Here is a 14,684-nt window from a genome sequence, read left to right on the forward strand (position 1 = left end):
TGCCTTTTTAAGTGACCGTTTCAATATTTGTCCAAATTGCAAAAAAATAAATAAATTTAACTTATAACGAGAGCGATCGCTGAAGTCGCTTTTCTCGTCTATAAGATACCCGTTATTCAGATAGAAATTTTCAAGTTCTGCACAAAATGTTTATTGCTTATCAATAAAAGTAAATATGTATATATTGCGTATACAATACAAAAATTTGAACTCGTGATACGTAATTTTCAGTGTTGGCCTTTTATTACGAATGCTATTTAAATGCCAACGAGTGTATTTAAATGTTTTTCACTATTTTTGTAACACTTGGGAGAGGCGCAGAGAGGAATCCAAATGAGAGATTAAACTAAATAGAGCTATAGATAAGAAGAGAAAGCGATCGTCAGCAGATTCATTTTATATAGTGCGGCGGTCGGAGAAGGTTGTTCTGTCAATTGGGTCGCTAATTAATGAGATTTTCTGTAGCTGGAAATAGGAAATATGTCTACATTTGAACTGAAAAATTTGAACGATTGCTTGGAAAAGCATTTGCCCCCCGATGAACTAAAAGAGGTGAAGCGAATTTTGTACGGTGCTGAAGAAGAGTGAGTACAGTATAAAGACCAATAAGATAAGACTGTATGTCCAAGTAAGAACATCATGTGGGGTGTCTATGAAACCTCCAGATTATTCTAAATTTGTTTTATTCTTAATCTTTTAACAAACACAAGGGTATCATATGAATTTTTATGTTACCTTAGCGTTGCCCCGAAGCGTATTGTTACTTTATAAAAAGAGACTTACATTGAATCACATTAAAATATAGAACTTGTTCAACGAGCTACGTATATACCCTTGAGAACATCTGGTGATGAAAGTGAAACGATCGCGAACCGAAGCACGCAAAACAAAAATAAAACTCGGATATTTTTTCAGTGTGTAGGTTTTATCTCTGTATAAAAAAAATCATAAGCCAAATTTATTTGTTTATTACTTTGTTTTGTTAGTCCAAGCTTCAGACCACATAGTGCGGATCTCCAAAATTGTATTGTGGCTAATAAGGTTGCTCAATCCTTATTTAAGCGGAAAACATCTGGTCATAGTTATTGTTTATATACTAAGATTAAAAGTTGAGTTTATAAGAAACAATTTTTTTTTAAACTACATATATACTCAAAGTACTGTATCAAATCGATTTAAATATAGATTTATTTTGCAGTCAAACGCTTGAGCTACCCACAAGCGCAAAAGATATTGCTGAACAAAATGGATTCGACATCAAGGGCTATCGGTTCACGGCGCGAGAGGAGCAAACTCGCAAATGCAGGATAGTCAGAGTTGGCGCCATACAGAACTCTATCGTAATCCCTACTACGGCTCCCATTGAAAAGCAACGAGAAGCCATTTGGAACAAGGTGAAGACCATGATCAAGGCGGCAGCGGAGGCCGGATGCAACATTATTTGCACCCAAGAAGCGTGGAGTAAGTATGCAAAAAAAACAAGAAATAAATGTACTTCGTTGAATACCAATTCTACCAATGTTTATTACCAATAGCCATGCCCTTTGCCTTCTGCACTCGGGAAAAGTTTCCTTGGTGTGAGTTTGCCGAAGAAGCCGAAAACGGACCCACGACCAAGATGCTCGCCGATCTAGCCAAGGCTTACAACATGGTTATCATCCACTCGATCCTAGAGCGCGATATAGAGCACGGCGAGACCATCTGGAACACTGCAGTGGTCATCTCGAACAGTGGTCGCTACCTGGGCAAGCACCGCAAGAACCACATTCCCCGGGTGGGTGACTTCAATGAGTCCACCTACTACATGGAGGGAAACACCGGACACCCGGTCTTCGAGACGGAGTTCGGCAAGCTGGCTGTAAACATATGCTACGGACGCCATCACCCACAGAACTGGATGATGTTTGGTCTGAATGGAGCCGAGATAGTCTTCAATCCGTCGGCTACGATCGGTCGGCTATCAGAGCCACTGTGGGGCATTGAGGCACGTAATGCTGCCATCGCAAATAGCTACTTCACGGTTCCGATCAATCGCGTGGGAACTGAGCAGTTCCCGAACGAGTACACATCTGGGGATGGTAACAAGGCGCATACGGAGTTTGGTCCCTTCTACGGATCTTCTTATGTCGCTGCTCCTGACGGCTCAAGAACACCGGTAAGGGTCTCAGCTTAATACACACTTTGATAACCCAATCAAAGGCTATATATAAAAATTTAATAACTTTCATTGACAGAGCTTATCGCGGGACAAAGATGGCTTGCTTGTGGTTGAACTCGATCTGAACCTGTGTCGCCAGGTGAAGGACTTCTGGGGCTTCCGCATGACCCAAAGAGTTCCGCTGTATGCGGAGTCCTTTAAAAAGGCGTCGGAGCATGACTTTAAGCCGCAGATCATCAAGGACACATAAGGAGAAAATTTTTACTTTCATTACGTTTGACTCTGTTGCTATTTACTGGCAGAATGGATTTATAAGAAAATTGCATTTAAATTTGAACTCTAAATAAAGATAAGATTACTACGTTCATAAAAACTTCTACCTAAATTATATATATCATTACATTTATTCTCCCACCAGTGATACCCTGTTGAGGTTTTGCAGCGACAAATTAACTACCCACTTCTTTCAATGATCCATATTTAATATTGTTAGTTTACTTGATTGACATTGGCTGTGACCTAAAAATTGAGAAAGTAACTAAATAAAACTCATACTTCGTGCTTTTAAGAACGGATCTCATTATTTTCGGCTTAAATGTTACACATTAAATCTGACAGAACTTCAAGTCAAATCCCTTGTGAAGAGTCACATCCTCGAGCCTGAAGAGCATCTCTGTTATGTATATCTCGTTCCCCGATGGCTGCTTTAAAAACTTCCCTCCGTACAAAATGCTGCAATCTAGCATTGAGCTAAGCTTTGACTTTTACGATTATGTTACGGATGAATGGGAACCGGGAAGGGAATCGGAGACGGAGACGGGATATGCGTTCAAGTGTGGGTCCCGGTGGGGATGGGATATAATCTGTTTCTATTACGTTTGCTTATCTGCATGCGACTCACATGTGCGTTGCTTTGCCGACTCCTAATGCAGTAATAATCGTTTGTGCGTTGCCAAAATGACTCGACTGACCTTGTGGAGCGTTGGCAGTAATTGGTTAGATTATTCTAAATTGGTTTCTCTGCTTTCGACCTGACCTTGTGCGGCAATGGAGTTATAAAGCGAAAAGTGCTTGTCGAGCCCCGCAACAGAAATGGAAATTATAAACTTTTGTGCACCAGGCTGGGTGAGGGGATGGAAGTATGCAAATTGAATTTCGGGCAACATTCAAGTCAAAAGATACAAAGAGACAAATGTGCGAGTTTTGAATATTTATATACAGCACAGAGCCCAAAAGTGCTGTGATACTAGGCTTCCACGCTAGAGGTTCCACTAACTGACTCAAAGTAAAGCCACAATATTCTTGGTCCTATTTTTGTATCCCTCGCTGTGCGAGAAGTGTGGGCTGGAATGTCAGATTTCGTGTGTGTCTATTTAACAAAGGTCACCCGAAAATAAATCAAATATTTACCCAGCCACATTCGTTCATTCAAATTGAAAAGTCACTTTTGCACACACACTCTTGGCGAAAACTGATTCAAGGCCTCGATTGCATTACCCATTCGACATGTTGCTAATAAATATGTTTTCCGGGGAAAGCCAAATAAAACCCAAAGTGACAGAGGTCCTTCCAAGCGAGCCTCGCCCGGACTTCGGGGAATAGCCAATAAAATGTGGGAGCTGCTCGTTTATAGCCGTGGGTTATCCTCGACCAGTCGAACATATTTTATTCAGTGCCCCAGTTGATTGATTAAGCACAAGATAAATTCCCAACCGTCGGCACGCTCAGGGTCCTTCAAGATAATCCTCTACATATCGGATTATAATTTTCAAGCCCGCCTGCAGCACTTACACTAATCATACGTAGATATCTCTCTCCTGCGCCCAAGGGGCCAGATGGCAATTGTGACAGCTCAGATATCAGAGCGATTTCAATTAAAAGCCAGCCTTTTAATTAAACAGATAAAATGGCTATAAAATGAGAGAAAGGCGACCTGGTCAGCAGGTTTAATGGGGGAACTCGATTATGAGCTCATATTTAATTAAACATAATATTTAGAGCTAAGCAGCTCCGAGCGAAGAAGCTTAAGTGCTAGTTAAGTGGGTGCGATGTGTATGGGTGTCCTGTAGGTTGCCAGAAACCAAGACTGGGACCGCAATCAGGACCCAACAGCCGGATGTGTGTGCATTTGCGGCAGGCTGGTTGCAAAAAAATGCCGAGGACGTGCATCAATCTGAATGCATAATAATGGTGCCACTGTGGCAATCAGTTACTCCCAAGGCGGCATTAACCACCAGCCAAATGCATATTGAACAGGATGTCGACTTCGCATAGGGAGGATGTATATTCTCCTTAAAGTTCAGAGGTGCCAGCAGATCAAAAATGTTGATTTGTTCAGTTCAGTGGCTCAGCGAATAATTGAACCAGCGGTGAACGTGTTCGGATTATCAATAAGCTGCTTCGATAAATATTTTATTTTTTACTGGTTCTTGAAATGAAATAATTCTTAATGAAATGATTTTAAGTTCAATGAGAGTTCAAATAAGATTATTTTTATAGATAAGATGATTAAAAAAATGTATGTTTCTTGACATTTAGTAGCCAGCAAAATAGACTTGGAAAAAGATTTACCATATACCACAGAGAAAGACAAAACATTCTATAAAATAATCTATTTAAATATTCCTTTTTATATCCAAAACAATTTTTGTTTTGAGCGAGCAGCCGGTTCAGTTCGGTTGGTTCGGCTCAGAACTGGCTTGCATCCCTGTTTAAATCATCGGCAGTGGCGCACACGATATGAATGGGAAATCTTGAGCAGCGTACGTGTGCACAACAGCGTCGCGAAATGAAAAGGAAAAAGGAGCTGAAAAGGAGCAGAATCACCAGGAGCAGCAGGCACGGGCGAGGAAAATTGGAAAGGAAATGTGATGCCGGGCGGCATTGTTGGTGCTCCGAGTGAAATGCTTTGGGGCTGGAGATGGTGGCGATGGCAATGGCGTTGGCGAACTGAGGATGCGGACGAGGTGAAGTTGCCGCCGAAACCTGCCCCCTCATTCAGGGGCCTTTCCATTAAGCAGGATTATTTATTTTATTTCGTTATGCGCGGCAAACAGCTTGTGTAAAGGATTTAAGCTGCTGCTGAATGTGGCGAGCGGCACACAAGCCTGATCCTTATTACCAATCCCAAAACTGCCTTGTAATGAAATACACGAAAACTTAAAACCAACAATCCAACGAGCAAACAACAAAGGCGTCCGTTATATTAAATTCCAGCCGCACTTGCACTTGTTAGAGCCTCAAAGATTATAATTCTGCCACAAGGATACTCGCAGATAACTGGCAATGAAAGTGGGCTGCTCCAGAGGGAGAAGTCCTGTTGAGCCAGGACAATGCAGATAGGCGTTGGGGATAATAAAATATTATGCAACTGGGAGCTAAGACAGGGGTGGGCGGACGTGGTTGGAGGCAGGAAAATGGCGCCAAAGCGGAAATGGAAAACTTGAATGCAAAAGTGGGAAATGGTTACGTATGAATAGAGGGTCCTCTTTGCTGACGCATGAGAGTGTGTTTGCTGAGGCAGAAAAGTCAATTCCCTCGAGGGAGTTCAATGGCTGACCTAATAATTGTAACTTCATTATTGGAAAAACCCATTTGGGGGATGCAAACTTTTATAATTGGGTTTACCTTTAATAATAGTTGACTATTTTGACCTCAAAATAAAGGAAACAAAAGGTAAATTGTCAAGGTCGTTAAAAATAACTTGTGGGCTTGGCTATTGTTAAACTTCCTCTGGTTAAAATACAAATTATAAGATGTAATTACTTTTATAGAATTCCCGTTTTAATTCAAAGGTTGTTATTGCTTGTTATATATATTATTAGTCAACTAGTATAGGTACTTAACTTTATTTAAAGGAGATAATTGTCAATAGATTTGAGCTTAATTGTAATACTAACGTAGAAGTTCAGTTTAAGCTGCAAATTAAAGTGCTATCTCAATTTTACCTGCATTAATTTCCCACAGAAATATTAATTAAAACGCTTGTTTGCCATTCGGAAACTTAATTTCGTTGCACTTTGTATTGGTGAGTATCTGTGTTTTCTCATTACGATTGCGGTTACTTCTCAGTAACCATCGGTTAATGGACCGCAATCCAAGCAGAAAATGGAGTGCAATACGCAAGATGTTCTTTGTTTATGACCAGGTTCCCGTTGGGGCTTTGTAATTAATACCTACTCGAATTAACGGCGCCAGGTGGAAATACTCGCAATTGTAATGGTAATGCGAAGCAGAGCGTTGCAGGCCATTACATTTTTGCACAAGACGCACTCAAATTAAACAATAAAATATTTAAAAATTTTACCCAGCATAAAGAACACCATTCCTCCTCCTTGCCCGATTTAACTTTTTTATTATTCTTATTATGCCTTTATTGTTATGGGCGAGAAGACAAAGGAACTGAAACCGAAACTGTAACTGTAACTGTAATGGTAACTGTAACTGGTGTGGCTATAGTGGCGGGTGGGTTGCACGTTGGGTGGAAAGTGGCTGGAAAAGCGGGTGGCAAGGTGGGCGATAGGGTGGGGCTCAGCTGTGGTTCTGCTCGACTGCAGATCCTGCGGCTACCTGTGAAGTGTGCGCCATGCTCCGCTTCTCACCTGCTTACCGCACCACTGGCAATAGCAACGGCAGCAGGAAAAATCGAGAAAAAGTGGGTTTTGGTAGGGAAAGGATGCGGTCAACGATCTGACCTACACGGACTTTCTCCTTATGGGGCTGTTAAATGAGTTCAGCTTGATTTTTATACGCGTGTAAACAGTTATAGCATGGGACAGTTAATGTTTATATGACCCTTGTAATGGCCATTAAATAAGGTTTAGGGGGTGCGAAGAACATAGATTTTATATTCGGTTTTATGAATATTAGATATGGTGTTGGTACGTTATGGTGTTTGGCAACAGTACGAAAACTTGAAATGTTATAATCACATTAAGCACTCGCCATTTTTAGGTATTCCAGAAACTTTTTATAGTGTAACAATAATTCCTAAAGGTCATCTTAATATATTTATAATATTCAATATACATATGTGATTGTAGCCAAACTTTTCCGAAATGTTAGTTAATAATCTGGCAGTCACTGGTCTTCCAAAGAGTAAGAAGACGTCTTTAGAAAAGTGCTTCAATTTGTTAAAATTCATTCTTTATTTCCCAACCAGACACGGAGCAGATGCACAAACAAAAACAGAACAATTTCTAAATTACTCCAGCTTACACTTGCAGTGGCTTCACTTCCCATTCACCTTCACTTTACTGACTTTTCCAGTGCCGAGCTGATCCATTCCGACGGACGCATCAAAAAGTGCCAACCCGAGGACAAAACCATAAAAATTAATTATTTCTTTTTGTTGGGCTAAGGCAAAGAGAAATGTGTCGAGCAGGGAAAGAAAGCAATCCAAGTGGAGAAAGGATGACCAAGTAGTGCACGGGGACGACATGAGGAAATTGCGCTGAGTTCACCAAGCGTTTATTGTTTAAATTTTCCACATTTTCTCCCGCTCGCAAGCTCTTCCTCGAAACACACTGGAAAACTGTTCATGAAGAACGTATCTTATATCTTTTTAATTGCACTAATTTTTTTTTTAACTGTCATTCTTGTCTCAAAATGCATTATTATATATGTAATTGCAAAATAAAATGTGGACAATAATAAAAATTGATTCAAACGCTTTTTTACTTTATAACACTCTTTTTCATGTACGGGAATATTTCGTTTTTTTTGCAGTCAAAACCAAAAAGCGAACAATATTAAGAATGAACACATTGCTGATAGAATTGTGACCCAATAACTGCTTAAATATTAAAGTCATAAGACTTCCATTGGGATTGCTTAGTAGTGTAACTATTTTGCTCTTAATGTTCAACAAAACTTTTAAATGCTATACAATCTTCATCTCTCTGGCGAAGTTCTCCCACTTGGGTTTCGCCCTTTAGCTGGGTTCAGGTCAACCCAGCTGTTGGCCGCCGCATCCGGAAACTCGTGAATTTTTCACCAGGATAAGCAACAGTGCTGCAAGTGCAAAAAGCAGAGAAGAGGACCGGCAGCAATGGCTAAAACAACAATGTGCATCGCACAGTGACAACGGATTTATGCTTAATTGCCAACGACATGGAGGCGTCTAACTCTGTTCTCCCCTGCGGCACGCTTTCCCATGGCCATGGTGCGGAATTGTGGAGCGGCATGCTCCTCTGTCACTCGGTGGCCCCATTGATCTGCTTTGAATACGCCAATCTTGCAGACGCCTGCCTCGCACCGACTGGGAGTTAATAAAGTCCGACAGTTGGATGGCAGTAGTTCGCACTCTGTTTTTCTGGATGCGCAGCCACATGCTGCCCATGATGGTGTTGTTTTTGCCAGCTGCCCATAACGTTAATTACGACCACGGCTGTTAATTAGGTTTTAAATGTGCAGACGACTAATTAACTCGAAGCGAAGGACGCGGCACCCAAATGCAGACTGGCAGCTTTGTACCTCAAGGACGATGGACGCGCTTGAACTCAGTATAAACGAGCTATCAATAACTAACCAGGTGCTAAGTACTACACTGCTGATGCTCACAATTTGAGGAGCTCGTCGAGAGATTAATGGAACCCAATTCGGGATCTTTTTAAACATTTAAGTTTAAATGTTATGTGTTGCAATTTCAGCTTTACTCTACATTAATTTTTCGAGTGCTTGATACTATGTTATTGCTTTAAAAAAATAAAAGAATCTCTCAGGACATTTATGGAAATGTCCTAAATTGTCAAGAGGCTCTTGTGGCAAAGCTGAGGAAACTTTATCCCAGTTGGAGATACATATACACAAAATGGAAACCAATTCTCGGGGAAACCGCAGAGGGACCGGCTTGCTCGACCTTCCACAAGGAAAAGGTTCAATCTCTTGATGATGATTACACCTTATATGTTGCTGGAAAAACAAGTCACGCCAACAGCTGTAGACATCAACTAAGCAACGAGGGGTGTCTCGGCTCCAAAGTGGAATACCAAACATTTTTTCTTTGTTTGCCTTTATTGAAAAATTGCTTCGCCCAAATCGATGCCTCAGTGGATGCAAATGGCTGGTGCCAAAGGCGGGGAATGCTTGGAAAAAAGATAAAATTTAATGAAATTCGAATACGAGGGATCTAGCCTAGTGCAGTGTGGAAAATCCATTAGCTGGAATTGATTTTTCGGTTTGCTTTTCAATCAACTTATTTCCTAGCGCCTGCTGAGGCCGCTGCTGCTGGAAAATGCTGTGGACCCGTTTGACCATCAATCATGATCCGCAGTCTTTTGTGCGGAAGAGCAACAGCAGTGATATAATGAAAAGAAACAAAATAAATCATTTAAATAAATGCCAAATTGGACAATGCATAATGGAGGAATTTAAAAAAGTAAGAAATTATATATAGTACACATATTTGACAACCTTTCAATATCACTGCTTGGCGATATTTTTATCGGCGCACAAAAAATACCCGCGGCTACCACTTAAAGCCTTAAAAAGCTTTTAAAATAAAATTTACATTGCATCATTTCAGCCAACCCGCCAGAAAATTGCCAGCGGCCCTGGTAGCTGAACTAAATAAAAGGCTGTGAAAAGGAAATCTGCACATATTGGTCATTAATAAAAGTTTTTGCATATTGATACAAAAAGCAAATATTGATAAACAAAAAATGAATACGGCTTACATCTGCATGGGCGAGGGTAAGGGTGCGGGAAAACCGAAAGAGCCAAGTGGAACCGAGCATACAAATAAATAAATAAAGCGTGTGTGAAAAGGCAACAATAAAACACATCCGACAGGTTCTACAAAACCAGAGATGTCCTCGTGACGTGAATAAATCGAGCAAGGATGTCACGAGGAGCATATTTATTCCCTTCCAAGAAATTTAAGGTTGAAGGCGACTTTTCAGGAGTTTCAAATTTCAGAGCAGTTTTATTTGACCTCATATGTCAACTGAGCACACGACTGCATATAATGTATTATAACCATCTGAAGACAACACTCCTTTGTATCGCAGCATCCCCTTCGCAGTGAGTGCGGTAAAAGCGGTTGCGATTTCAAGTCAATTGCGTCGTTATTTATCAGCCACCATGATTGTATGGGAGGCGAAAAATAACCAGCAAAGTCAGAACATTGCGATATTTTAAGCATTGTTCGATTGCATTGTTGCCTTTACTTGGATGAAATCTGATCGAGATTTCGTAATGTGTTACTTCGTTTTATTTGTTTAAAATATACCCAAAAATAAAGGTCCGAAATAGTTTTTGGCTCAAATTACCAATTAGACGCGAAATTTTTTAACTAAAAAGTATGGGTTAAACTACGGAAAATGTTTACCAAATCGTAGCTTAGGCAATTTATTTTCCGCTTTATAATTGCTGGTCAGGTTAAATCCATTTAATTTTAACACCAAAATCTCCCGCATATTAAACTGCAGGGACTTTTTGCATTGTCTATTTGATTTATATTTATTGGATATGTACTTTAGTGGTCGCAAATTTCCGCTGTTCATTAAGGGCATTGTTTAAAAACAAACGAGATATTCTCCTGAATGTGTTTGCGGTTACTCTTTTATGACTGTGGCTATGTCTCCTGTGTTCAATGTGCAAAGTCGTGAAGCCTGCGGTTATTAATTGACATTATTTTTTAGCAAAAGTTGAGCACTTTGCTAGTTCATTTCCTTGTATTGCTCCAAGGGATTTAAATGTTTCATGCATCTTAAATCTGTCTTTGAGGGCAAAATCATTTTGTTACGCTTTAAAAGGCAAATAAATCAAATGACATATTTTTAATTAAATCAACGATTAGTTTTTTTGCTCTCTATTGTTATTGGAGACGTCAAGATGGGGAGGTTGCTTTTCGTTTTTCCGATTTTATCCTCAATATTGTTAATTCAATGCCAAGCAAACGCTTTGAATAACACAACAAAGAACGGTTTAGATCCCAACAGAGAAAGAGGTAAATCTTTAGTGCAGTAACGAAAAGTATAAGCAGCCCAATAAAAACCCTACAAATCTCATTCGACATAGGAGGTAATAAGGCGGATTCCCCATATGTTTCCAGGTTTCAGCGAACATGTTTAAGTCAAGGTAATCCTAATAATGAGGTAATTATTTTGAGAAAATTTAAATTTGATAAAATTTTAGAATGTAAGGAAAAGGAATTCAATGATATGCTTGACTCCATTCTAAGCTCGGAGTCAAACACAGAGGATGAACCGACAAAGGCTCCACCGAAGCAGCTTCCACATAGACCACGTCCACCCTACAAGATTCGACGAAGGAAAAACGGACACATTCTTCATGACATTGTATTATGGGTTGAAAGAACAAAGAGGGCAATATTTGGATTTGGGTAGCTTTTTCGCCTAGTTATTTTCAAGTGAAATACAAAATATTTACTAATGTTTAAAACAAGTGTATTTTTAATAGCAAAGCCAATCCATTTAATTTTAGGCTATTTAGGCTATTAGGTGCGTTTGCCAATTAGCCTAGCAAAACCACGATATTTAACAAAACTAATAATATTTCAGGTGATTAAATATAAACGGGTTAAACGGCTGTTCGCTCTTGCTTAAATGCTTTATAAAAGGTGCTGATAAAGTAAATTAAAAAAAATTAAAGTAAATAAACGCAACATTTCAAGATATTTAGACCTAGATAAACATAATTATCCAATATCATTCACAGCGGTTATAAAAGTGCATGACTTACACAGCATCAAAAATATGCCATAGTTTTCAATTCCTTAATTTATTTAATTTGTTTTGAATTTCGTTGCATTTCTGCATTTAATTAAAGCTGATAGGTGGTATGAGTGATGTGGCATGGAATTTATCTGCATAACTCATACGTCACGATGGACGTTTGGCAGGAGGGATAAACTTGTCCCTTTTGTCCGTGTCAGTTAGTTTGTCCCGCGGTGTCCTTTGTTCGGCAGCATATGCGAGTGTCGGAGAGGCAGCTGCAGCTTAATGATTTTCACGCTTCTGTTGCACTTAAGTTGCAGTTTTCTCTATTTTTCGGCTTGAAAAAGGCGTTAATGGCAAACAGAGGCGACAACAGCTGGCTTACAGAACGTGATAGAGGGCAGAAGAAGGAGGCGAATGCACACATGCTCATTTGGCTGGCGGGCAACAAATCCCAAGTCATTAGTCGCTGTCCCGTCTCCGGTAACTGGGAAAAACACACTGCAAACTAAATTACAAGGGCTGCCAAAAGCCTTACACGAGATTAGAGGAACGGGGGCAAAAAATGGTGACAACTTTTGCCTGGGGAGCGATTCTCACTTACGATTTCTGCTCGACCTTGTTACATTTGATTGGGCATTGCACTAAGAACTTCAAACCTGACTACTTAAATATAATCTTATGTTTAAACAGGAGGAAGCTTTTAAAATGTCAATAAAACCCAAATAAAATATATATTTCCCAGTTTATCTTAATTATTAATTCTTATTGCATGAAATGGAATTTGAGCCATAATACAAATGGAGTGTTCGTTAATTATAATAGATTTTGATCATATAAAAGATACTAGATTTGCTGAAAAGTATGTAATAGGTAAAAGTACGGGTTTCGACCATATAACCTAGATATATTCTTAATCAGGATCATTAGCCGATGTAGCTATTTCCGTCCGTATTAACGTCGAGATCTCAGAAACTGAAATAGATAAAAAAAGATTGGGCACGCAGGATCCAGAAGCAGTGAAAGTTTGTTTCCTTATGTTGCCACGCCCACATTAGCGCCCACAAGCCTCCCAAAACTATCACTCCTACAGTTATTTATTTTCTTATTTGTCTTTCCAATTTCTATCGCTTTGCCAAATAGAATGTTGAACTTTCTCGTTCGCACTTTCACCAGACGAGGCACTCGACTAAAGCGTTCGCACTTGTAACTTAAAAAGTTTTGTGACTGCATGTGCCTTATTGTTGAACATAATCCCGTTCCAGTAAGCCAAAAAACATATAGCGAGAATGGAGCAACAAATTGTTCTGGGAACACACCGCATAAATGCCCCTCCTTGCCGGTAGTTCCGCCTGCTCTACACTGCTCAGCATATTTCATAAGTCAGGAATGTTTCCGGACGGGCTTCTTCCCTGTTCGTCAGTGGATCGGGTTCGTGCCCTCCGAAAGCTGCCTGTCAGCAGACGGCTGACATCTGCAGGATGTGTCCATGGCGTCGCCATCGCTGTCATTGCCCATCAGACATCAGACTCGTGCTGCTGCCGACGTCCTGGCACCTTTGGAACGGGAAGACATGGGGTGGACAGGGATGGGATATGGGATATAGGTTGGGTGCTCCGTTGCCAAGGTAAGCGATGTGAGTTTAAGCCACAAAAAGAGCGAGCGTGTGTGCCTGGGCCAAGGCACAATTAAAATGCGGAAGAGAAATTAATATCCGCTTACTGACGTATTTTGCCTGCCTTCTTAACAATGCCATTTTTTCAAGTTGCTTACATAATTATGCACTGACTTTGAGGAATGCTAATGGCTATTATCGGGATTTATGAACAGCTTACCGCACATTTTGCAGATTATTAAATTTTCTTTCGGTTTTCTCACATAATTATGCGTATGCTGATTTTTGGCTGAAATGGCAATTTTGAAATGAGTTGCGGTTTATAAATTTATTATTCAATTACCGCAATTAAATTTGACACACGAACGAGCAAACTTTGTGCATTATTATATTGGTATCTTAAATATTCATCAACACTCGGTTCCTTAATTAATTAGTTTCCTCTTTTGCTTGCTGTGTATCTACCAACGCCGCGACTCACATAATGAAGCAACTTGTCTAAAAGGAAGTTCCTCCGTCCCGGGTCAACAGGATCCACCGAGTCCAATTCTCCGCAAAACTCATTTGCATGCGAGGTGCTATAAAATAAAAATTTAACATTTCCAAATGGGGGTGGGATGCCAACTTGGTATGCAAATTGAACAAACACAAACCGCAGCAAAGTTTGCGATGGGCCAAAAAACAAAAAGGTGAAGTTCAAAGTTTTCACTCCGCTTGATATGATATGGTGGAGTATCGTGCGACCCCGGTTTCGTTTAAAAATCTGTTGAATATGCAAATTGCGCTTAAACGATTGCGGCAACCATTAAATATATTTAATAATTTATCACATTTGTTAAAGCTTTAAGCCGCTTTTCGATGTGCCCCTCTTTTAAGGTCTCTTTGCATATTTCTGTTCATAATAAACCATATTTTGTTCTACACACACACACACTGACAAACAAGGATCTTCCATTTTAGATTTTTAAAATTTTTGGCATATTTTGCTGCGCAGGTAAGGACCGAACAAAACTTTTATCTCCGCAATTTTCCCAGTATTTGTGGGGAAAAGTTATGAACATTAGCCTAAATAAAATAAACCTTGTTCAAGAATAAACTAATAGTTGCCATCTAAAATAATGACTCTAGAATGGACATTCAGGATTGAATCAAAACCCAAGTAAACATGTTCATAATTATGGAATTACAATTGCGTGTACTTAAATTATTTAACCCTGTTCACTACCATCAC

The 14,684-nt window shown here is 39.8% G+C and overlaps 2 protein-coding genes across 2 annotated transcripts; both read left to right on the top strand.

Annotated features, from left to right (window-relative positions):
- Nucleotides 1-389: 389 nt before the first annotated feature.
- LOC6536021 (beta-ureidopropionase) lies at nucleotides 390-2,531 on the top strand. The gene is made up of 4 exons (XM_002096600.4): nucleotides 390-584; nucleotides 1,199-1,461; nucleotides 1,536-2,155; nucleotides 2,235-2,531. The coding sequence occupies exons 1-4, from the start codon at nucleotides 481-483 to the stop codon at nucleotides 2,406-2,408; spliced, it is 1,161 nt and encodes a 386-aa protein (XP_002096636.2). The 5' UTR covers nucleotides 390-480; the 3' UTR covers nucleotides 2,409-2,531.
- An 8,434-nt stretch (nucleotides 2,532-10,965) lies between these two features.
- LOC26535482 lies at nucleotides 10,966-11,563 on the top strand. The gene is made up of 3 exons (XM_015189408.2): nucleotides 10,966-11,108; nucleotides 11,180-11,239; nucleotides 11,297-11,563. Exons 1-3 carry the CDS (start codon nucleotides 10,994-10,996, stop codon nucleotides 11,506-11,508), a joined length of 387 nt encoding a protein of 128 aa, XP_015044894.2. The 5' UTR covers nucleotides 10,966-10,993; the 3' UTR covers nucleotides 11,509-11,563.
- Nucleotides 11,564-14,684: the final 3,121 nt, after the last annotated feature.

Source organism: Drosophila yakuba, chromosome 3R, assembly GCF_016746365.2.
Source record: "Drosophila yakuba strain Tai18E2 chromosome 3R, Prin_Dyak_Tai18E2_2.1, whole genome shotgun sequence".
Taxonomy (NCBI): domain Eukaryota; kingdom Metazoa; phylum Arthropoda; class Insecta; order Diptera; family Drosophilidae; genus Drosophila; species Drosophila yakuba.